At 33.1% G+C, this 25,767-nt stretch overlaps 1 protein-coding gene across 28 annotated transcripts in view; it reads right to left on the minus strand.

The window, feature by feature from the left end:
- The window catches only part of SOX6 (SRY-box transcription factor 6), a 595,594-nt gene that overhangs the window by 227,763 nt on the left and 342,064 nt on the right, over positions 1-25,767 (minus strand). For all 28 annotated transcript variants that reach the window (XM_074336055.1, XM_074336057.1, XM_074336052.1 and 25 more), the window contains one exon: positions 16,390-16,479. In XM_074336055.1, coding sequence (XP_074192156.1) covers positions 16,390-16,479 — 90 coding nt within the window. The remainder of the gene's footprint in view (positions 1-16,389; positions 16,480-25,767) is intronic.

Here is a 25,767-nt window from a genome sequence, read left to right on the forward strand (position 1 = left end):
ACAGTTACCTGCCTGTAATTGGTTTCTAACAGCTGCACTGTTGTAGCACTTATAAACCATGGCGAAAGCACCTCCAGGAGAAACTTCCTTTTGGGGGTGGAGGGGGGAGTGAGGGCGTGTGTGTGTGTGTGTGTGTGTGTGTGTGTGTGTGTGACATAGGGGTGTGTTTGTGTGCTTGGTTTGGTTTGATTCTGTTTTTTCTCTGATTGGTTGGTTTTTACCATTTGGGAGTCTTTATTCTTTACCAAGATATGTGTATGTGATTTATGCATTTTATAAATTCAAGTTTATATTCTTTTTTTTTTTTTTACCCTTCATGAATTAAACTTAAATAAGAACACACTGGATTTTAACTTTCTAAACTGATATGCCTTTGGAATGAATTTATAATAGTCTTCAAAAAAAATAGGGTCACTTTTTTTTTTTTACTGATTTAATGTGAAACATAATACTACTTCATTGGTAGATTAAAATGTTAGACTAAAAGTGATAAGCTATTATTATATTTTTAGTAGTTTGTCTCATAGTGTCAATTGAAGTATGTGAACTATATCAAACTAGTTACAACATAAGCTACTACTTACATGTTACAAACAATTGCACCTCTCAACACATCAAAATAAGAGACTAGGACTTTGCATTTTAAAATTCCTGTGGAAATCAAATGTATTTTAAGTATCATCTCTGATTATTTAATCAGACAACTTGCATTTTGCCCTGGCTAATTTTGAAGGCTGATAATATTTTACTCATAAAAATAATTGTGCACCTGTTGTGATAGAAGCCTAGTTAAACAAATGTTAATAGGAATGTAACTCTTTGCGTTAAGCATAAGAACACAAGTCTCTGGTTGCTATTATATGAAGAAACATATTTTTAAAGCCATGGAATAGATCTCATTTTAAATCTCATCTCTTCCATACCCCTAAAGAGATATTTAAGAATATTATTAAAACACATATGACAAACAGTTGCATATTAACTTGAAGGGGAACACCAGACGATGTCTACCACACAAAATGGACATGGAGTTCCTCCTTCCGTTAATGCCAGTTTTGTCTGCCTTATTCTATTCCCTGACCAAACCATTTTAATGATACTGAATCATTTCTGTGAAACGTGTACTTTTCTTTCTAGCTTATGATCAAAGGAGAAAATAAAATGTGGGCCTACAAAAGCTGTACCCCTCTTGCACTCTTCTTATTTTCAGACCTTTTCAGCATTAGAGATCTTTTTCAGTACCCAAATTCTCTGAGCTTTAAAAAATGCTAGGCACTCATGGAAGAGACAGATTCAGACCTTTCCTTCGTGGCTTCTACCATTTGTACAGACTTTCTAAGAGCTACCAACTTGTGTCTATTCAGTCCATTTCCGAGTGTAATCAACTCCTAAGTATTGAAAAGAGGCTTGAGGAAAAACAATCTGTCTCAACTTAAACAAGCTAAATTTTGAGCTCAGTTACACACATCTTTCACTGACTTCTGTTAAGACTGTAGCCTTGCAATTGGCCCAGCCTCTTTAAAGTTACATTTAAAAGGTAATTTTATTCAAAAGTACCTAAACTTTTGAACTGTATCCTTTACAGTGTTGGGTTCATTCTAATTTTATTTTGGTTAGTGCAATACAAGTTTATAAGCATAGTTTTAAAAAAGTGTGCGTTTTTTAAATGACCTAAATTCTCTGTAGCTTTCTTTTTCAATAGTTTAATGCAGACATTTGGATTGAAGAGGAATCACAAATAAACAGAATAATTGCATCAAATTTCCTCAGTGCACTCAGTAGTAATTACCAACAGTAGCAACACATTTTAAAATGTAGAGAATAATGTACAATTTATGCCTATTTCAAGAGTCTTAGTCCTAAAAACACCATTTGGATGAAAATACACACATTTTATTAAGTGGTTAGCCTTACATTTTTTTTTTTTTTTAATTTAGACAAATGACCTAAATAGTAAGTGTGTGGGAGGTCTGGTACTATGGGCCGGTTCTTAATGTGACATACACGCCCATGAGAATTTGGTCAGGAGATGACTATATAGTAATGAAATACCTAGGGCATACCCTGGCCTAATGTGCTAAGCACAGAACATTCCTAGGCCTAAAAACATCATTGGGATTAATTACTATCCCACACACGTTTTCTTCCAAGAATCAACTGTATAGAAATATTGTCACAAATGTATATTTTTAAACTACATACTTTACTCAAACAAAAAAGACTAAAGTGAAATAGAGCAAATTAATAATAATGGTACATAAAATATTTAAGTCTTTTTCATCCTATTTTAAATTTACTCAATCTTATGTTTAACACTTAATTATAAAATAATAAATGCATATGCATGAAATTCTCATATATCATAAATGTGACACCAAAAAAGCAATTCATAGCAACAGTATGTCCAGAAATGTTCTATGTGGGAATCCCATTTTAACAGCAAGATCTCTAAATTTTACCTACCACTATACTTGTAATAAAATGCCACAACCAAAATTATACAGAAAATCTCTTAAAGTTTTGTGTAAGAGAATTTTGACTTGTACTTAAATAAGGTGATTTAATAAAACTACAAGGGCTTAGGAGGCATGTGATAGCTGAACTATCTGCAATAATAAGATGGAAATGAAGCTGACTAGGCTAGGATCCACCAAGCCTAGCTTACCTGAAAAATGTAAGCTAATCATCAAAAACTTGAATATCATTTTTGGTTAAACATGGGCAATAATACTGATTTCTTAGACTGCTAGAACTTCCACTCAATTTTATACATATCTAATCATTTTGAATGAAATAATTTGTTCAGTACGAGGCAATGAATTGTTCAAGGTCCCTATGGGTGGCATATAACAAATGTTCTTGTTCCTATTCCTACTGGCAGACCAGTATTTACTGAGGACCTATTTTGTCAGTCACTTTACTGAAATCACTGACAATAATCCTGAAATGCATGTATTTTTCCCACTTTACAGCTTAGAAAACTGAAAGTAAAATCGGTTAAACAAATTGCTCAGTTTATACTATGGTTCAAACCCATATCTGATCAAGTCTACACCCCTTGTTTATTATGCTACAATTCCAGTTCCAGGGAAGAAAGCAAGTAACTTTTTTAAGCCAGTAACTTCATTCAGGGTCTTCACAGAATCTTTGAATTCTTAAATGTGACGAATTTGCTTTGTAGTTATTACCAACGAGTTAATTTATTATTAAGGTAATTATGTAGTAGTCTATTTTAAGGTTCTAGTTCAGTGGTTCTCCAAGTGTGGTTCATGGGCCCCTGGGAGTCCCAGAGAACTCTCCAAGGTGTCCCTGAGGTCAAGACAGTTTTCATAATAATACTAAGAGATAAGTTGTATATTACAGTGTTAACATTTGCACTGATGCAAATATGGTGGGTTAAAACTGCTAGTCTCCTAGCATGAATAAAAGGCACTTTACTTGCAAGCAGTGTATTCTTCACCACCACACATTTGTAATAAATGAGCAAACAAAAAATTTAGTCTCAATTAAGAATTTCTTTGATACAACAATAAAAAATAATTAATTTTATTAGTTACTTTTAAGTACACATATTTTTTTTCTTTATTTTTTTTAAATATTTTTCACTGGGGAAGGGGAACAGGACTTTATTGGGGAATAGTGTGTACTTCCAGGACTTTTTTCCAAGTCAAATTATTGTCCTTTCAGTCTTAGTTGTGGAGGGCGCAGCTCAGCTCCAGGTCCAGTTGTTGTTGCTAGTTGCAGGGAGCACAGCCCACCATCCCTTGCGAGAGTCGAACTGGCAACCTTGTGGTTGAGAGGACGCGCTCCAACCAACTGAGCCATCCGGGAGCTCAGCAGCAGCTCAGCTCAAGGTGCCGTGTTCAATCTTAGTTGCAGGGGGCAGAGCCCACCATCCCTTGCGGGACTCGAGGAATTGAACTGGCAACCTTGTGGTTTAGAGCCCACGCTCCAACCAACTGAGCCATTCGGAAGGCAGCTCAGTTCAAGGTGCCATGTTCAATCTTAGTTGCAGGGGGCACTGCCCACCATCCCTTGCGGGACTCGAGGAATTGAACTGGCAACCTTGTGGTTGAGAGGACGCGCTCCAACCAACTGAGCCATCCGGGAGCTCAGCGGCAGCTCAGCTCAAGGTGCCGTGTTCAATCTTAGTTGCAGGGGGCAGAGCCCACCATCCCTTGCGGGACTCGAGGAATTGAACTGGCAACCTTGTGGTTTAGAGCCCACGCTCCAACCAACTGAGCCATTCAGAAGGCAGCTCAGTTCAAGGTGCCATGTTCAATCTTAGTTGCAGGGGGCGGAGCCCACCATCCCTTGCGGCACTCGAGGAATCGAACTGGCATCCTTGTGGTTGAGAGGACGCGCTCCAACCAACTGAGCCATTCGGAAGGCAGCTCAGTTCAAGGTGCCATGTTCAATCTTAGTTGCAGGGGGCGGAGCCCACCATCCCTTGCGGCACTCGAGGAATCGAACTGGCATCCTTGTGGTTGAGAGCCCACTGGCCCATGTGGGAATCGAACCGGCAGCCTTTGGAGTTAGGAGCATGGAGTTCTAACCGCCTGAGCCACCGGGCCAGCCCCCATGTTTTTAATATGCTGCATGATGACATGGGAAGTACTTCTGCTGCTATTATACCTAAGTTTAAGAGTTATTTCAAGGAAAATCACTTCTGCTATTGGGTTGTGAGCTAAAATTTTTTATAGCTTTTTACACAGACACCAATTTTGTTTGAAAGAACAACTAAGGGACAAAATATCATTATTCATACTTCAGTATTGGCAAGTGAGCCTGTCATTTCAAGAAAACCAACTGATAGTACTGGTTAAAATAATATAATTTAACTTTCAAGGGAAAATTCGAATTTTGGAAAATTTTACCTGCTGTCATGAGCATGACATTTTTGAAAAATGCAAAAGATTTTTCTGATAAGATCGGTGGTATTTGTAATAAATGTAATTTTTCAATACTTATAATGAAACGAGTCAATATAAGATCTCCATAATTCAGTGAAGCAATGTAATCTAAAAGACCAATGGGTGAAGTTGCAAAATCCTACATGGAGTAAAACATTCACTCAAAATACAAATTGGACCAATGGATTTAATGTAAAACTAATAAAAGTTCATTGATATGGTTTCAGAACCTAACCTCTAAGAAACTACCACTTGTGAAATTTAGTGTAGTATCAAAGAAGAATATTTATAATTACATGACAAGGCTATATGATATATCTCCCTTTTTAAACTTTCATTTCAATATTGTGCCAGGTTTTCTTCATATATTTCAATCAAAACGTAACACAATAGACTGAATACAGAAGCACATGTGACAGAGTCCAGTTTTCTTCTATTATAAACCACACATTAATGACATTTGCAAAAATATAAAACAATGCTACTCTTCTCACTATTTTTATTTTAGAAAATATAGTTATTTTTCATAAAAATGAGTTTTTATGTTACTATGTAGTGGGTTTAATATTATAACTTTTAAGTGAATTAATATATATTTTTAATTTATCAGGTTTAATTTCTAACACAATAAGTATTAATAGATGTATGTCACATGAACAAAAGATATTTAGAGTCCTCTATACATTTTAAGAGGCCTGAGATCAAAAAGTTCGAGAAGTGCATGTAGTTCATTATTCTATCAATAAATATTTACTGTTTTAAATACTAAACTATGCCAAATGTTTACAAGTGTCGTTGCCTACCATACGGCATGTATTGATTCCCTCCCACCCCATGTCACCCCAAACACTATCTATTTCCTTTGTAATCTGCTCAAAAATTCAGAAGCTAAGTAAGCAGTATCATCCATTTTCTTTTGTACAAAAAAGGAAACTAATCTATTTAATTTTTATTGAAGGTTTACTTTCAGTCTTATTCTTAACTAGTCATTTTTTTATTGAAAAAGCAATGCATACACAGTGTTGAAAAAACTACAATACAAACTGTAAAGTACAAATTTTAAAAATCTACTCCTGTACCATATATTTCATTTCCCACTGCATAGTCAACCTCTGTTAACAGCTTATTAAATATCCTTCCAGCAATTTTATATTTCTGTATTTTATACATATAATTATATATATATGTATAATTTACTACACAAGTTGGAGCATACTCGTACATATACTTTCCTCAGTTTTACTCTGTCACTCTGAATAGTTCCAGAGATGTTACCCTCATTAAGCCAACCAATAATTCACGTAATAAGGAGAAGCTATGTTAAAAGTTTCCAAATCAGTGGCCCCATTTCTACCAATATAATGTAGCGTAAGTCAGACTTAAGTTTATGTCCTGTGAGGTACTTTCACTTAACACTCATCTTTGCTATCTCTTTACTGAAATAAGATGCCACTAAAAGTGAGACTAAATTCACTACCTAAAACGTTGTGAAATCAGCGTTCCAAGTTATTGGAGAAATTTTTCAATTTTCCCAAACACATTTCACTCCCAGAATTCCATTCTTCTGCTGTTTTCTTTTATTCCACTGAATCATATCCCAATGTAAAGGCATGTATTAACGAATGGATGGATGAACGAATGGATGTTAAAGGCTAGTTTCAATTCTGAGTTTGTACACTAATACTGAAATAAAAATCATTTGTATTCAAAGAATACAAGCTACTTTAATAGAGAAAGGTTCCACCATCAGCCTAAATCTAAAACACATCATTAAAGCTCCAGTATATTTTCACTAATTCCACACAGGAGGATTACAGATGTCCTGCTAGCTACCATTTCCTGGTAAGCAATCTGAATGGCTTCCAGGAAATTGCTAATGACCTTCATTTTACTTAAAATCTAGGCTGTAATTAGTAATAGTTTTTTTTTTTCTCCATGCTGGTTATAATGTTTATTTTCATTATAGCAATCAGCAAGAAAAAAGTGAAATGTCTTGTTTTTGAATTATATCAAGATGTATTCTCTTTTATTTCGATATGTCACCAAATAGACTAATACATATTTAATGTAATCACAATTGTGTAAGAATACTTTGGATCGTTTTTACTTCTAACCAATTTTACCTCTTTTCCCACTCTAAGTTGTAACTATTGCTAAAATTAGCCTTTTTAAAATGGAATCAATAGGAATATTTCAAAACTCATGACTATTTTTACATTTAAGAACATTTTATAATTGAAATTATTGATTTTAAAGTCAAGTTTTATGGTTTTAATTATAATAATTAACTATTAAGAAAGAAGTTTCAGATTCTTATTCAACGACTTTAAAATATGATTATGTAGTCAATGTAATAATAACAAAGAACAATTTTAGCCAGCACTATATTTATAACCAGAACCTGTTATTAAAAGTCAGTATTTCCTTTTACATAAACATTGATTTCACTAATTAAATCCAACTGATCTTTTCCCCAACATATCGATTTCTTTTAATCCCAACAGTTAACAGTGATTCTAATGTATCATAATACTTTAGACCTTAATCATATACTAGTAATTTTTGCTGGTAGCTTTTGTTTGAATTTTAATTAAGAAGACCTTGTGTCTCCAACCCAAGTTGGGGGGGCGGGGGGGTAATTGCTTGTATGTATATCATACAGACTTCAAAAGAAGTAAAAGATGTTTATAATGGAGAGTACCATGGAGAGCTTTGAAATGTCTACATTCATGCAAAGTGGTATAATTAAAAAAAACTATGGGTGTTGCTGTGTTATAATGCATATATACTTATAAAACTGGTTGCAGTGTGCATTTATTGTTAGCAAAAACAGTTCATGGGTTTTGCAATAATTACTCACTATTGATTACGAGATGACCAAAAGACTGTATGAAATGGGCTAAACATGCTATTTGGGGGGAATATTGTTTCCACCTTAGTCATTTATTATGTGATTTGGAGCAGCAGTAACTTTTCTGGGTAGTGGAGTCTCTATACAGAATATAAGAAGTTGTATTACAAAATATGCAAAGCTCCTTCAGTTCTAATTTTTTTGAGATTATATGATTCTAGGTATTACTCTGAATTTCTACAATTACACAGATTTATACAGAAAAATAGTGGCACTGTACTACATTATTTCATACAAACAGTAAAGTAAAAAAATAATGTATGTACTCCCATTCTCTTTCACAAGCTGGTCTACAGCAATACAGCATTTGTCTTAGAAATAACAATTTAAAATTTCAAAACACATGAAATCTAAACATTGATAGATTACTGTTTCATTTTCTTAATGAGACAGAAAGAATCACTAGGTATGTGAACGCTGCTGATTTTATTGGAGTTGAAAAGTGGCAGATGATTTGCTTCTAAACATTTCCAGATTTTTTTAAAGTTCTCTCAGATGAACAAATTGCTGTAAATTTTTAAATGGAAATTCATGAAAAACTCATTTATAAATGAATATGTAAAGTGTACAGTCATAGCTCTTGGAAAATCACTCTAGTCCTTCTGTGATTGCCTCCAATAGAAAATACCAGAATTATGATTTACTATTCCTAAAAAACAAAGTATTCTATAGATAGGGCAATGTATGGATTAAGCAATCAGAGTACTTAAATACAGTTTAAGGCCATTACCATAAAAGTGAATAAACTAGGAGAGAGAATTGGCATTTAAGATAGTAACTTGTGACGTGGAACACTGATTATATGGGAATGATGTTACATTTATTCTGACCCTTTGGTGACAACAGCACTGCTTAACTTACTTCACGAATAACCTGTACTATTTGATCTTCAAAAGTCTAACATGCCCTGAAAAAAATGATGACTTTTGTGTCCTGTGCTCTCATCCAAAGATTTACATTTGCAATCAAAACTAAACACGAACCCAGGTTTTCAGTGGCACAGTAGCAATATTATAATAAGTTCACATTTTTGATTCAGTATTTGTGTCAAGCACAACTGTTAATATGTTTGTACTGTTTAATGCAACACAGTTCCTAATTTTAAGTCTCTTAGTAACAACACTAATGTAGTATCAGGGATAGTAACCCTTAAAGTCTTTAATAGTAAAGTATGACAAACATTTAGGCTCCAAAACAAAACTCTCAGATATATTAAGTGAATAAACATAGTAAGGAACTGTGTTTCAAAGATGGCTTTGAAAAACATTGGGAATCATTTGTACAATTTTCCATTTAAAAGCATTTGTGTAATCACTTTTTCCCTATCAGACTGTTGTTTTTCTAGGCTGCAGGAAAATATACCTACAGCACATCTACCTTAATCACTAAATGTAAATATTGAGATGATTAATCATAAATGACCAAGGAAGGAAAACACTATTTTCCTTATTTGGTTCATATCACATAATTATTTTTTTTGTCTTTCTTGTCATCTGTGTGTTTGACAAACATGAGCACAAACAGTTTGTGCAAACTCAAACAACCACCATTACTGTTTCTCTGGCACACTGCCCAGGGAGGCGCCTTCACACGGAGGAGGAGATGCCAGCCACAGCATTGGGGGCATGTGTGCAAAAAAGGGAGGCTGGCTAAGATTCTCTTCTATAAACCACAGAAGGCTGGACCCATCCATGGAGACACAGGATGAGTCTCAACGCTCTATACACCATTTATATGTCACCATTGAATTTAGAAATATTCCATAATCATAACGATCCTGGCATTCTCACTCCTTTGGTACAACTCAAGTAAACAAATGGGTTATGGACCCTACCAGCACTTCGGTTTGACCTTGTATCTTTCTACCACATGATTCTCTACCCCGCCTCCCATTCACATATAGATCAAGATAAATACTATTATAGAGAGAAACTGCATTACCTATACCCACTCCTGCTTTGCTATACTGCCTCACTTATATAGAAAAGGGTAAAAGTGGAACTATTTTGGGTGTTTGTGTGTAATGGGTGGAAGGAAAAGCCCAGAGCCTACCATCCCCTAGTCCCCGCTTCAAAATTGTAAGACCAAAGAATTTGAAAACTGCTCTGTATTGTATTAACAGAGGCTTTAGAGACCAGGATTCAAATCCTACCTCCACAACTTTCTAAGTGAACCAAACATGCCAGTTAATTTCTCTCAGTCTCCTTTTACTCATGTGTAAAATTAATATAACATTTTCCTAATTGGGTTGTTATAAGGATCAAACAAAATAATATAGATATTTTAGTACTTTGTTTCCTTTGTAAACAATAAAACATCTTTAAAAAGTGCTTGCTATATTACTCATTGACAGGAAATAGATATTATTTTGAAGATCAGTCTTATAATTAAGAAAACATAATAAACTCTATTATTAATTTTGAAAGAAACTTAGGATAAGTCATGAATATAAGGTCCCACCACAGTACAAAGACCCTCTACAACATCCCTGTTTAAAATTTTCCACAATCAAATTTCCCCTGGTGTTATTTTATTAGTGTATCCATTCATTCAACAAATATTTATTGGAACTTACTATATTTGAGGCACTCTCTCTTCCAACTATATCAATATCACATAGCCATTAACTATTTCTAAGTTATTTTGTATATTGAGAACAATTTCCCTATTACCTTAACTCCCTAAAATGACAAAAAACAAATCTTATCCTCTTCTATCCTACAAAACTCCAAATAGCTAACATGTATTACGCCAAACTTCCCTAGGTCTTTAATTACTATTCTTATTACATCTTCAGGACTCTAGCCATTTTTTATAAAATCTAATTTGACAACAGATCACTTAAATATATGGTACCCCAATTAGAACACAATACTTCAGAAGTAACCATTTTATGCTATATTTCATTTAAGTTCTTAATAATAAAGTTATTTAGCAATACTTGTAATAATATTAACCTGGTTTGAACACTGCCTTGAGATTACTGCTATTAAATTTATGTCATTCGCAGCTCTCTAGACTCAATTAATGCTGCTACTGGAAAGGAGACTACCTATGGAAACATGGTGGGGGTTAGGGATGGGATTTTTCTCTAAAAAATATTAGACAACACTCAGATACAAACCCATTGAAAATCTATGATTGTTCCTCAAACTTTAGCAATATTCCAATTCCTATTGAAGGGTTTCAAAAATCCTGCTTTACTTCATTTAGATAAGACTTTTATTTGAAAGCACCGTTGTTCTTTTAAGTAAAATCTAAAAAGGAGATGATTAATGTATTGTTTTTTAATATGTGGTAATAGTAGGCTCATTTTATTAAAGATTCATTTTCAATACTGCTTTTATCAATTCTACTGCCCACACTTTAATTCTCCCTCTAGTACCTAACACATCACATGGAATTTTCTAATGGTAGTGATAGAGGCTATATTTTCTCTCTTCAACTTAATTGCACTCTTGAATCCAAAAGGAGATGTAAAGTTAAGAATGATATATAAACATAAGATCAGTTAGAATATAATATAAATATTGATTACATAGAAGATAATGATTATGAGAATTCTAAAAGGTCAAATTTATGGGATGCATAAAGCTATTTCTACAAACATATCCATGGCCAAAAGTGCCTTTGTTATTAAATACAGAATGTTTAAAATGAAGAAGTCAATTTAGCAAGTTACAGGGTATCAGAAAACAAACAAAAGTACAAGGAAAACAAGGGAGAAATAATAAAGGTAAAATCAACATGAAGTAACTGGCATACTGAAAAGCAGCAAATAAATCTAAAAGGTGGATCCTTACCAGAGAGTGGGGAGGGGAGAGATAAGTAGAAAAACCACTGGCAAGTAAAATTGAGGGACAAAAGGGAGAGAACACAAATATGCACAATTTAAAATGGAATACAGAACAGCAAATAAATACAAAACTCAAAATAAGTGATACTGCATTTTAAGTCAAAACTAATATATTTGAAAATCTTAATGAAATATGTAATTTTCTAGGAAATTTATTTTCTGGCAAAACTGACTTAGAGAGAAGTAAAAAAATGTGAAAAACAAAGAAAAAAAATTCCCAAAGAAAACTCTAGGCCTAAATGTTTTATGAGCATACTCTTTCAAAATTTGAAGGAATAATTAATTTGTATGTTATGTACTCAACATTTAACATAGCCTAGAAAAGAAGTAAAAGCTTTCAATTCAACTATGAACGCTAGTACTAAAAATTAACAAAGATAGTACAAATAAAGAAAAATACAAACTAATCTCATTTATGATTACAGATGCAAAAATAACAACTGTAATATGAGCAAATAAAATTATGCAGTACATTAAAACAAGACTACACCATGACTAATCAGGGTTTATGTCATTAATAAATTTGAAGAACAAAAACCAATAAGATATACCATAAAATAAAATGTAATTTCTCAACTCCTAATAAACTATGACTAGAATTTTTTTAACAATAAAGAGTATCTTAAATCAATAGTCAACATAATACATACTGGTGAAATATTAAAAACAATTCTATAAATTAAAAACTACACTAAATACCTGCCATCTCCTATATTACTTAATATTATTCTTGACATACTAGGCAGTGTAATAAAAGAAGAGGTGAAAAGAAAAGGGATATATAAAACAAAACATATCAGCTGAAATATGATCAGAGCTAATAAGTTTGATAACGAGGGGAGTTATAAAACAAACCAGCAAAATTTATTGTCATCCCTAAATATAATAACAAAAATAAGAATGCAGAATATCTCATTCATAAGAGTAAGCAAGAATATTAAATATTATAAAGAAAGCATCAAAGAAAATGCACAGAACCCATATTTGAAAAACAAAAAAATTTTGAGGGATGTAAAAGAATTCAATAAATGATTTTGAATGGAAAGATTCAATACTATAAAGATATTCATTTACCCCATAATTTTATATAAAGGTAATACAATCTTTTAAAACATCACTTTGGAATTTCAGTTAACAATTTATAATTATAAATCTAAAATAAACTTTAGAGAAGTATGCAAACATCTTAAAGAAAAATTATGAATGTGGTCTTGTAATGCTCACATTTCAAAGATATTGTAAAGTTAGTCATTAATATAGCACAAAACTAATAAAAGTTTAAATAGAAAGATCAATGGGAATAGAACCAAAAACTGAGAAATGATTCCAAATATTCAATTAGTGTGTCATAAAATATGTTATTTCAAGTCAGAAGTGATAAGATGGATTATTTAACAAATGACAGAAATATTAGTTTAAAGGCTTGACCAAAAAATTAAGTTGTATCTCTGGATGAAATTATACCTCAAAATACATTCAAGAGGAATTAAAGAATTAAATGTATAAAAATACAGTCAAAAATTGGAAGAAAATATATAGACTATTATCTAATTTCAGAGTGGGGAAGTCTTTCTAAACAAACCCCCAATAGAAAAAGGGCATTGAAAAAGGGAGGGGAAGATTTGACAATAAACCATAGCGTAAAGAAAACGACAATATGTAACATATGATAGATAAAGGCTAATACCATTAAAACATACATTAAGCGTCTTACAAAACCACAAGAACTAGACAAATCCATTGAAGGAAAAATGGGCACACAACATAAATAGGCAAATCCGAAAGTAAGAGATCTTTAAGATAAATAAATTTTTGTAAAACTCTTCATTCTCAAAAATAATCTAAGAAATTCAAACTAAATCAGCAACAATGTGCTATTTCCCCCTATCAAACTGGATAGAAACTTTTAAATTAACAATACTTGTTATTTAGGGCAAGAGAATACTTGCAGATACTACTAGAGAGAGCACAGAACAGTATACACTTTCTGAAGGGCAATGTGGCAACATGAATCAAAAGCCTTTTAAGAAAGAACACATTCTTTAACCCAGAAGTTTCACTTTTTAGGAATATATTCCAAGGAAATAACCACTAGTTAATATTGAAAAGTATTAAAAAGTTATCCATGCTCAAGGTTTTCTTTATAATGACAAATAATAAAAGCAACTGAAACACTGAATAAAAGACTCAGTTAATTATGAGAGCCTCACTTTATGCAATATTTTCTGCAAATAAAAATATCTGAGAAGATGACCTAATCACAGTGAAATTCACAATAGATCTTTAAGTGGTAAAAATAGATTACAAAAGAATAGTAAAAGGATGATTCTAATTTTAAGAAAAAAAATAACATGTATATGCATAAATTAAAATGGAAAGGGTATACAATATAGGTAAAATTAAAAGACAATTTTAATTTTTTGTGTGTTTTTTAATACTTTTTATAATAAATATGTATAAATTTTGTAATGAGGGAAAAATAACAAGAGGTCTTAAAAATACGCAATGCCTGAGATGTAATATTGAATATTGATAAACCATGATAGTATGTAGTTTTTGGAGACAGTATTTAGATCACTTTAAAATTTCAGAATAATTATAACTAATTTAGGTGGATAATAACTAGCCTGACCTCACCTAGACTAAAAGTATACACTGAGTTTTAGCAGTGGTTGAATCAAACTATAAATACAACTTTTTTTCATTTCTATTATTTATCATAATATTTTTCTGTATAATGTTTATGGTGACAAAATATTAGGATATCAGATGAGATAATTATGTAGAGTGAATCAAAATGAAAAATGTAATAAGAATCTTACCTTCTACGCCTATAAAGCTAAGAGTAGTACATAAAAGACAGTTCATATATCATATACAGAACTCAGGAAAAAAAAAGTTAAAGAATTTGAAAGGCCTAATTTTGCATGTGCTTCACTTTCCAGATTTACGCATTTTGACTGTTTGAAACTAGTACAGTGTTTACATTTTAAATTCATAATTAGAATTAAAAGTAAAGTAAGATGGAAAGTGGGGGCAGGGGAGAGAAGATAACCCAATGCTTAAAAACTTAATGCTGAATCATAACAATAAAATGTTAGTTCTGCATTACTAAGAGAAAGCAAGACCCCCATCATTCATATGGGCAGAAGCTTTCCTTTGCATAAACCATTTCTGTTCTCACTGTTATAAAACCAATGACTTTGGAAAGGGAAGAAAACACAGAATGCTGTGCAAAGTAGCACACACCATGTTATTGCAGCTGGATAAAGAATATGCCACTAATGACTTTCTTTCTACCCATCAGTTATAAGTTGAGAGCTTTTTTTTATCTTCGGAAATAGCAAATGGCCTTCATGAGTACAGAACAGAAGCAGTGAAATCCAAAATCATATCCACTTGGTTTTAATACTGTATTATTCAATGGAATGAGTTATTAATTATTCTTTGGGAAAGAGATGACTTCCTTTACTCTCCATTTGAGTTGAACATAACATGCCTGAACATTAGGCAATTGTTTAATAAAACATTCAAAATAGCATTTTCACAAGATAGTTATTGCCAAATGTTCATCTTAAGTGAGATATTATCTATGACCAATAGGAAAATTCACCTGAAGTTGTTTGATAAATATAGAAAACTAATGTAACTAAGTCCCCAAATTGTTAGTACGAGTCTTGAGTGATGATTGTCTGTAAGCGATAGAATTAATGCTAGAATGAATTAATGACCATGCATTCTATTTATGATACCAAACACTAGTAATACAGTACTGTACTTCATCTCCATTAAGGAATCAACAAGAGAGAGTTAAGCAAGAAGTATAACTTCTTGACTGACAGGGTAACTTAATTCTGTAATGTATTGGGATTGTCCTCTTGCCATGTTTCAGAATAGTAGCATCAATCACATATCTTCAAAAATAAGGATGTTCATCCCCATCGGGATAATAGGTGCTGAAATTTTAAATCCTGTGAAATCTGTTTAAGATTAATCAACCTATGATCCTATAGGCATGTTAATAACAACACCGACCAAAACTTTCCCTCATGATAGCTTTAAGTGTCAGGAGCTACTCTAAAAGCCTGACATGTATTAATTCTCTTAATGAGCCTGTATGGTAGGTACTGTTATTATCCCCATTTTAGATTCAAGGAATTCAAAACAAAAAAGATCAGTGACTTGCCCAAAGTCACTCATCTAGTAAGTGACAGAGCCAGGATTTCAACAAGATCATCAGGTCTCAGAACACACTCATCAACCATTATGCACAGCACATTCCATAAACTCTTTTTTTATAGGTGCTACAGTTAACCCTTTTTGATCAGAAGAAATTCAAATCAAAGATTTGGATTCATAAATTAAGCTATTATTATGATTTCAAGAGGAAAACTAAAATTATCTTTAATTTGTTCTTCATCTTTGATATAACATTTTTTTCATCTTCATAGTTTCTTGTTAAGTAAACTAATGAAGCAGTTCATCCTGTAAGTTATATGTTTACAGACTAATAAAAAGAGGGCAAAAAATTTCATTCTGCAAACATTACAAAAAATAAAATTTCAGAGACATACTATACATTTACCCTCTCACATGTAAACAAATATTAGAAGTAAGAATTTAGTGTTAGGGTACAGAAAGTCAGCAAATATTTTGTTATACAACATAACATCACTACATTGATATGTTTGGTGTTTTGTATATTGTACCTTTAATTTCTCCAAGAAGTTCACTGGTATTTAGTCTTTCCATTTTTTCCTTCCAATCTTTTGAAAGTAGTTTTTCCATGCAGGAGGAATCTGTTAAAATAAAAAAAGTAAGTATTAAAAACATTACATATATATTTTATGAGTATTAAAATATTTCAAATCCAGAAGGCCAGTTTATGTAGAAATTCTCTCACTTAAAAATGATCAAAGCAATTTTTTGTTGTTTTTTTTTAAGCCCAGGATATAGACAATTATATTACTGTATTATAAAATACCACAAGGTAAATTTATTTTTACCACAAGATTATTTAATCTATTCCTACGAAAAAAGATAATGCTCAATAATCTTAACTTGGTATTATAATTATATTAATATTCAGTCAGCATTTATCAGTTCTTAGACTGACATGACAGAAAAAGGGGCTCTTTCCTACAGGTTTAAGTTTAGATAATATTTCTTTTAATCCAGATGATTACTATTTAAATCCAAGCAAAATGCATGTGCTATTCAAGGAAGAATGAGAATTCAATAAGGGAGAAAACACCAATCAACCTGGAATCATTTGTCCTTAAAAAATAAATAAATGTACAGCAACTTCTGTTAATAGAGCAAAATGCAAAGAAAATAAAGTCAAGATAATGAATATTGCTAATACTTTTCTATAAAAAGAGATGCCTATTCTTTTCAAGAAAACACTTATTTAAACACTATTTGCCCTATTGCATTTGTAAATATCATACTAGATTATAGGGAGTGATTACACTTATTTCTATAAAGATTCATAAAGGTTACAGAAATTTAAACTTTACAATATTGTAATAATTAGCAAAATTTTCTCAATGAGTTATTTTTTTTCTCTTTATTCAGATGGATTTGCAACTGGAGCTACTGCTTACAACTATTTACATGTATCTTTTAAGCCTCAAATCTTAACAGGCCGTGTTTCCAAAAGGGAATGCAGATTTAAATACTAAATCCTTAGTGCAAAGCATACTCCCATTAAACTTTAACATTTCAAATGTCAAAATTCTGATAACTTCTTTTTAAAATTATATTTAAAATAGTTACTGAAAATCCAAATGCCTTTCCTCTCCCATATCAGCACCTTTCTCTTTAGCATTTACCTTTCTTTTTTTCTTTTTTTCTACAACTTCTAAATCCTCCTTGAATTTTTTCAGAATGACAGTAAGGTCAAGGCGGATCTAAAGGGTTTTAGAAACTAGATAAGCTTTAGAAAAAGACAGTGAGTCCTGGATAAGAGATGAGAAGACCGCTGTATGGTTAGAAAGTATTGGTGAAAACAATTAACATGTGTTCATGACATGATCAATCAATCAAGGAATGGATGGAATCCAGATCAGTGTGTCGTGAAAAGCCTGATGAAGAACAACCATAGTAGCTCGCTATCAGAGAAGCTAAAGTTCTTTCTAAATAAAAGTCAACTTGAGTCTGTTAAGTGAAAGCTCCCTGCCCCTTACGCTTCAACAAGTGATCTACCACTGATTAAAATTGGATTCTGAGTCACCATCCAATGGGACCTACATGCATATGCGTATGTTCAGTTTGTATTTAATTTCCAGAATGATCTCTTGCTACTTTTATTTTAAATTCAGAAACAAGGTCGAAAGCCAAAAAAAAGATGATACTGAGTTTGAGAGTTATGATGCCAAACTTCAAAGCCATGCGTCTCAGAGATTACTTTTTCTCAAATCGGGTTTCTGAGAGAGATTGATACAGCATCAGATCATGCACAAGAATAATCAACAAAACGTCTTCAACTACCTATCCTACCTAATTTTGTTACTTTTTTTTTACTCTTTTATACATGCTATAAAATTGTACTAAACTGCTAATCATCCCTGCTATAAATGTTTAACGCATAACTTGTTCGGTTAAAATTTGAGTTGTGAGCATATTGTAATGGTCAGAGATAAAAGCACAACTTACTAGGAATGATCACAAACTCACAGCAAGTTCATAAACTAGGATTAGATATACACTAAATGTAAAACAAGCTAAAATATGTCTCTCATTTCTATTAATAGGCCTGAAATCGTTCAGAGCTCCAGGAAAAGAATGCTGAAACTTCATGGGAGAAAAATAGAACTATATGGACAACAGGAACACACACTTCAAACATAAATCAAACCATGGGGACACAGCTTTACTTAAGAGCTATTCATTAATAAAATGGTTAATAGCTTCAAAGCATTTCACATTCCTATTAGAAAATTAATCCTCACCATAATGCTGAGTTAATCTAGCTATATGAGTTCAATTTCAGTAGAAGAAACTGAGGGGAAAAAATAAAGCAGCCTTTACATGTCTCTATTTATAGCCCATGAACATATTTAATAACAATCACACATTGTCTTAATATACAGGACAGTACAACTCACTACATACAAGCTTATCAACATTTAATCTCAATGTTCGGAGATCCCACAAAGATTCAAAACACTGAGAAAGTCTCTTGAAAAACTCACAGCTTTCTCACCTCATTATCTGACTGCCAAATCTCTAAGTACTAAGCTCACTCCATACTGCAATGGAAAGCAAGTGAGGTGAGAAGGGAAAAGACCAGAAGATGCAGATTGCTAACAAATACTGCACAGTCAGAGGACCCTACTGCCACCACCAAGAGGTTTCTGACTTGAAATGAGGAAACATGTAATAAAGTTATAAATTAAATTTTACATTGTCAGATTTCTCACTCAAAATAATATCCAGGTAAAGGTGCAAATTAAAAGTATTCATCCTCCTTGTGTCACATCCTTCAACATTAACAGGACACCAGCTTTACAGAGGCAATTGATCAGATCAGACTTTGCCCCATGCTGATCACACGCTAACAAAAACAACGAGGTCAAAATCAGTAAGGACGTCCAATCTGTATTACGTCCTCAGAAAGGGGAGGACCATGCAAAGTGGCTTTAACTCAGCAGTCAGGTAAGATTCTAACGGGAAAAGGGACTGAACACCACTCAGGTATTCTTGGATTATTTCACACCAATAATTTTGTTTTACATGATTGACTTGAAAACGACTAATAGTTATAGAGGTGCCAAGGTCCTCAAAATAATTAAACAATATACAATATTTTATTGTCTGAGTTTAACTTATTTGTATTTTTATATTTTAACTGAGTTGTCTTCAGCTAAAGAACAGGAGAAGAGCTACATACCTTCTGGAAATTCAGAAAAAGAACCACAACATTAAAGTATAAAAAACGTCACCATAATGTGTACATATTAAAAACGAATGCAAGCCATACACTTCAGTATAAAAGGGAGAAATACCAAAATTCCTCTTACTTTGAAAGAATTAGCCTCCATAAACCAACAGTCAATGAAACACAGAACTTTATTATATTAATCTGTCTTATTTTTGTAAATAATGTGATTAAAAAAGGACTATCAAAAATCAAGAAGTAGACCTCAGTTCTCACTTATATTGTAATCAAGGATGTAAAAGGTTTTGATATATTATAAATTAATTCTGAGTTGCACAGTTTTTACTTTTTTCTTTTCCTTTGCAACTTTAAGTTTTTCAAGAAACTTTTTCTAGGGAAAAAAGAAAGACAATTCAGAATTAATTTTTAATAAACATCCTGCATAAAGGACTGGAAAGCTATGTTTCTGCTTCGTAAGTACCTAGATTTCAGGCCAGGTAAGTCAAGAGTGCTTTATCATGCTAATAGTTAATTTCACAGTACAAGAGAAATTTGAAGTCAGAGTGAGATATGTATTTCCTAATCTATATGATACTTTAGAAATAATTTTAAATTATTTCTAGCTAAACCAAGTTGCAGCAGTTTCACATTCTGTACAAAATAAAAATATTTCAAATGGGTCAAAGAAAGTAAATTGAAAAATCACTAAAACTAAAATATGAGTGAATTGAAAAAAATAATGGAAAAAAAATATTGTACTTTAAAACAATTTACTTGTGAGCAAACACTTATTATTCTTTTTACCTCAAAATGATATTTAAAGTTAGAAATGCTCAAGCATTAGAAATATGATGTAGAGAATATCTTTAAAATAGTTTAGTGAGGAAAAACAATGTCTGCTGCCCCTGTATGCAGAATTTCCTACTGCTTTATGAACTCTTTTAAGAAAAATTAAAACAATTCATTTTATTTTTACCATAGGAATCCTAAATTTCAAATGCAATAAATTTTTCTGGACCCAGGAACAATGATAACTCATCCAAAGTACCCTTGACCTTGGTTTACAAGTAATTCTGACAATATATATATTTATATCCCTGCTGATCATCCATCCCACATTTTTCATTAGGAAACAGAACTGCACATGCCAGTTACTGTACATTTTTCCACAGTGATAAGTGCTTTAGAATACAGTGGGATAAAATTGGAGCTTGGAGAGCTTGAAGAGCACTCTTAAATTTTAATTAAAACCCTCCATGCTCACTAAAAATAATTAGACACTAAAATGTGCCAGTTTTATTTTGAAGTCACTATAACGTACAACGCACACTCCCTGACGACTGTTTGTGCTCTCCTTCTCTCTCTCCCTCTCACCAGTGAAACAACTGATTTTTCCAAATCTGAACAAGGGAGTATAAATAGAGGCTGTTTTCAGGCCTGCTCTTCATGCTGGGAAGCGGACAGAAAAGACAGCAGAGTGGGTTTTTCAGACTGCGAAAAATAACTCGCCTAACCAAGAGTTCGAATCACTGACAAACTCTAGATAAAATTCAGTCTGCGAGGAACACCACGAGTTGGATCACTGAACTTTTTTGATCCAAAAGCCAAACCTTTAACCTCTTAAATGTTTTTGCTATCTTAAAATATCTCATACAATGCTATATTCCAACCTATTTTTAGTCAAGCAGCAAGAGAAAGCATGCCTTTCCCATACAGCAGGGCAATGATACAAACATCAACACGGAGACTCTGCCAGGAAGAGCTGGACTTCTCAAGCACTTGATCATTAAGGAATGCACCAACTGTTTTGGATAATCTCGTGCCAGCTCCCCTTTTGCTCCACACTCCCCTCTGGGAGTGGCCAATCTTGTCCTGGTCCTAATTTTTCATTTTACTCCTCCGGAGCCCCCCAGCCATCCCCGAAAAGATGAGAAATGGCATTTATGCCTAGCAATGAAAAAGCAGGCTTACTTCCCCAAACAGACCAAAACTTTAAAACAATTAACCCTCCCCTCTTCTTTCAGATAAATTACTGAGTATAAAATGCAATCTGTTTCCTTTGTTTATTCAATATGAACAATTTGTAAATGACTCAAGGATAAAATTCAGAAAATGTTGTGCTAAATTAGAACCATTATAAACATGCTAATGACTCAATGCTCGAGTAAAACATGCATGATCGGTGTGAAGAAATAGATTTAGTTGTGCTGTGAGATTCTGTTGTGCTGCCTTAAAACGATTTGGTCATTAAATCAGATACATTCCTTCCAGGAAAAATGTAATTCCACAACCACTTTACTAGATTATATATTAGCATATATATATATATATATATATATATATACACACACACACACATATACACACACACACACGGAGAGAAAGACAGAAAGAGCTAGACAGTCAGTCTGTGAATAGGAGCTACTGGAAATGTCATTAAACTGTTAGATGAGAGATTTTGGCATGTTCATAAAGGAGAAAAATCCCCGTATTTGAAACCTACCAGAAATACACATACAATATCATCCCGTTAGGTGCATTATTCTCTTTGCACTGTTTTTATCTACCAAAATCTTTGATCATTTCTTATAGGGACCCCTTAGAACTGGCACTTAACACACATTCATGGAATTCACATTATTATGCATGTACAGGTAAGAAATATCTCTTTCATCTGCTTCCCAAAGCTGCTCAGCACCTAGAACAATATCAGAGGGATCATTCAGAACCAAATTCCTCTCCCATATCCATCAAAATACAACTGCCTATTGGTAGCAGTTGCCAATGCCAGTACAGAAAAACAGGGAAACATCCAGCAGATGATTCAGAGGCTCACAGTCTGCTGCTGGAGATAAAAGTCTCACGAGACTGTTCAATGAGCATGAAGACAAACACGCCCATTTCAGAAATGAGGACACAGTCAAGAAAGTCACTTGCTTTGCTCAAGGCCAAACAGTTGCTGACAGAGAGCCCTGACTTTATATTAAACTGCAAAAGTAATTGCAGTTTAAAAGGTTAAAAATTTTAAAAACCCCAATTACTCTTGCACCAACCTAATAGTTCAGTGCCGGTTTTACTGAAATGACTACTTAACTCATAATTGGGACACCAGTTTTATAGTCCCTGCAATGTAGCATCCAATAGCAGAAAATGAACAACTATACCTATTATTAATTCTTTCAGATGTGGAGTGAAGCACTCTAGTTTTTTGGAGAGGGGTGCTAAAAATTCAAGGTACTGCAGTAAAAGTCAGCAGTGTTCAAGAGGCAGCTGCCTCATACACACTGCTCCTCTGTATTCTTTTCCATAACACCTTAGCTTGTCTGAATAAAGAGTTTTCCTTTAATGAATATCATCTACTAAGGAACAGTTAAGATGCTGCCTAAAAATACTGCTGAACTCAAAAAGTAATCCTTCCAAATTAGGTTGTAGCTTCATGTACGAGAAGTAAATGTGCAGCCTCAGACTTGGTTTTTCACTGTAGTTCTCATTGCCCACACCACGTTCAAATGTACCACAACTTTAATGGAGTAAAAATATCCCATCAGAAAATACAGCTGTCCATATTGCTAAAATATTACTCATTGTGACATCCTCCCATGACCCTATTTTCTGCTGCTCCATGGCCAAAGGCTAAAGGAGTCCAATAATATAATATATATAACATAGGACACTGCTGTTTGGTTTCTACAAATGTTTGATTTCATTCTTACATTTTCAAATGCGTACTTGACTGCATTTTCAAAACTATTTTGGACTATGGAAACAATAATTTTTGTGTGCCCACTGTGTCCTATATTCCTTCTTTTGGATTTTTGGGGGAAATATTTCTAAATGCCACTATTGCCGTGACACAGTTGTCAATCACAGTGCTGCCCCTCCTGCCTCCTGCTGCTCCTCACAGCCACAGACAGGAATTTGACCCAGTCAGGATTCTCTGCTGGAATTATCTGGAAAGGCTCTCTTATGCTCAGGTTGGAAGCAAGAAGCATGAGGGCCTGGGATTGTCATCGCCTTCCTCCTTTCCACATGAAGAAAGCCTGTCTGTAGTAAGAGTGGACGAAGCCAAAAATACAAAGGAAAGTAGAGAGGAGTGCAGATAAGAAAAGATAGAGAGAAAAAATGAAAGATCTTTACATCATGTTAGCAAATTTACATCCAAAAATAACTAAAACCAAATTCTGTTCTTAGGCTTCTTCTCGGTAATGTAAGCCAGTATATTCCCACTTTTGCGTAAGCTAATTTAAGTTGGGTTTCTGCCAGTTGCAACTTATAAAAAAACAAAACAAAAACAAAAAACTAAACAATAATATGAAAATCATAACAAAACCTATCACACACATGCAAATGTATGTTTCAAATTTTAACACACTGGAAACCACCAATGCATTAACTTATACTACCAGGCTAAAACATTCATTATGCAAACTTTGAAGTAAATCTCTTGCTTTATTGAAAAATATACAATGATTTTAAAGTAAACTGTTATAGGACTGCTATTTACAATTATTTATCTATCTGAATTAGGATTTTCTGAATATGATGCAGTCAAAAGAAAATACAGCAGAAATAACTTGGAAACTGAAGCTCATTTTTTTTAAAAAAAACACACACACAACAAGAAACTCCCATCTAAGATCAACAAGCCCCGATTTCAGTTTTGTGCTCATCAAAACATCTTCATTGTTCTAGTCAATTGACTTTATATTTAATGTTATAAAATGAAATTATAAAATAATTTTTTACTGATAAAATATCCCTTCTTAACTGTCTTATTTAAGTACTGGCAGTCCATAAAAGATCAATTTTAAATAAGGTTGTACTCCTTAAGTTGGTTTTCAGGATCCTCCATAATCTGGCCCTTGTGATTCATCTCCTATTATTCTTCCTACATGAAACTCTTCATTCTGTTCCAATGAGTACTCTTACCCTTACTCTCCTGTACAGACATGCTTTTTCACTTCACACCTTCACTCATGGCAGCCTCCTGACCTGCATGTCTCCCCGCTTCTTGATGCTTATGAAAAACCCTCCTGTTCTGCAATGCCTACATTAAATACTACCTCCTCACTTAGGCCTGCATTCATCACTTCAAATTTTCATCCTCTGAAAAAGCAAAATAACACTTGCTGAGCACATATTATCTGTCAGTCACTGTGTTTTTTATATTCCTTTGATGTATCAACTCATTAACTATGAACTTCACAACTCTTTCTTCTATGTCTACCATGGCTATTACTGATCAATTTTACCACCATATGATTAAGTATATGGTCAAGTTCATACCGAACTACCCTAACTAAATATTAAGTTCCTTGATGGTCAGGTAATGATTCTGATCCCATAATACTTAACCAAGAGCTCTGCACATAGATGAAATTCTGCACTAAGACAAATTCCCTAACATACTACTAAAAAGATCACTTATTTTGTGTGCCCACCAGCAATAGAACTATTTTGTCTTTTAAATTAACTATATTGATGTGTAACTTAATACACATCATATAATATTATAAATGCACCCATTTTAAATGCAGATTTGATGAATTTTGTCAAATTATACATTCATGTAGCGGCCACCCCAAAGAAGACATAGATAGAACACTTCCAAAAAGTTATCTTACGCTCCCTTTCAATCATCCACATTCCTAGCCCCAGGCAACCACTTATCTGATTTCTATTACTATAGGATAGTTTTGCCTATGCTTGAATTTCACAAAAATGAAAGTTTACCGTATGTACTTTTTTGGATATGGATTCTTCCAATTAGCGTAAAATTTTTGAGATTCAATCATATTGTAGCATGTGTTAGCAATTTGGCCCATTTGTTAATGGGTAGATTTCCATTGTATAAATACACCACAATTTGTTTATCCAGTCATCTGTCTGTGGACATGTGGGTTGTTCCCACTATTGAGCTCTTAGAAATAAAGCTAATATGAAAATTCATTCATAAGCCTTTGCATGAATATGTGTCTCTTTTGTTCTCTCTAAAAACGAAATTTCTTCTAAAAGTGGGCTTACTATATGTCTGATTTTATAAGAAACGGCCAAAAACTTTTCCAAAGTACTTGCATCATTTTATACTTCAACCAACAATGCATTAGAGTTTTAATTGCTTTATAGTCTCATCAATACTTCTTATGTTGGTATTTTAATTTTAGTCATTCTAGTGGCTATATAACGGAATCTCAGAATGGTTTTT

Source organism: Rhinolophus sinicus, linkage group LG06 (assembly GCF_036562045.2).
Source record: "Rhinolophus sinicus isolate RSC01 linkage group LG06, ASM3656204v1, whole genome shotgun sequence".
NCBI classification, from domain to species: Eukaryota; Metazoa; Chordata; class Mammalia; order Chiroptera; family Rhinolophidae; genus Rhinolophus; species Rhinolophus sinicus.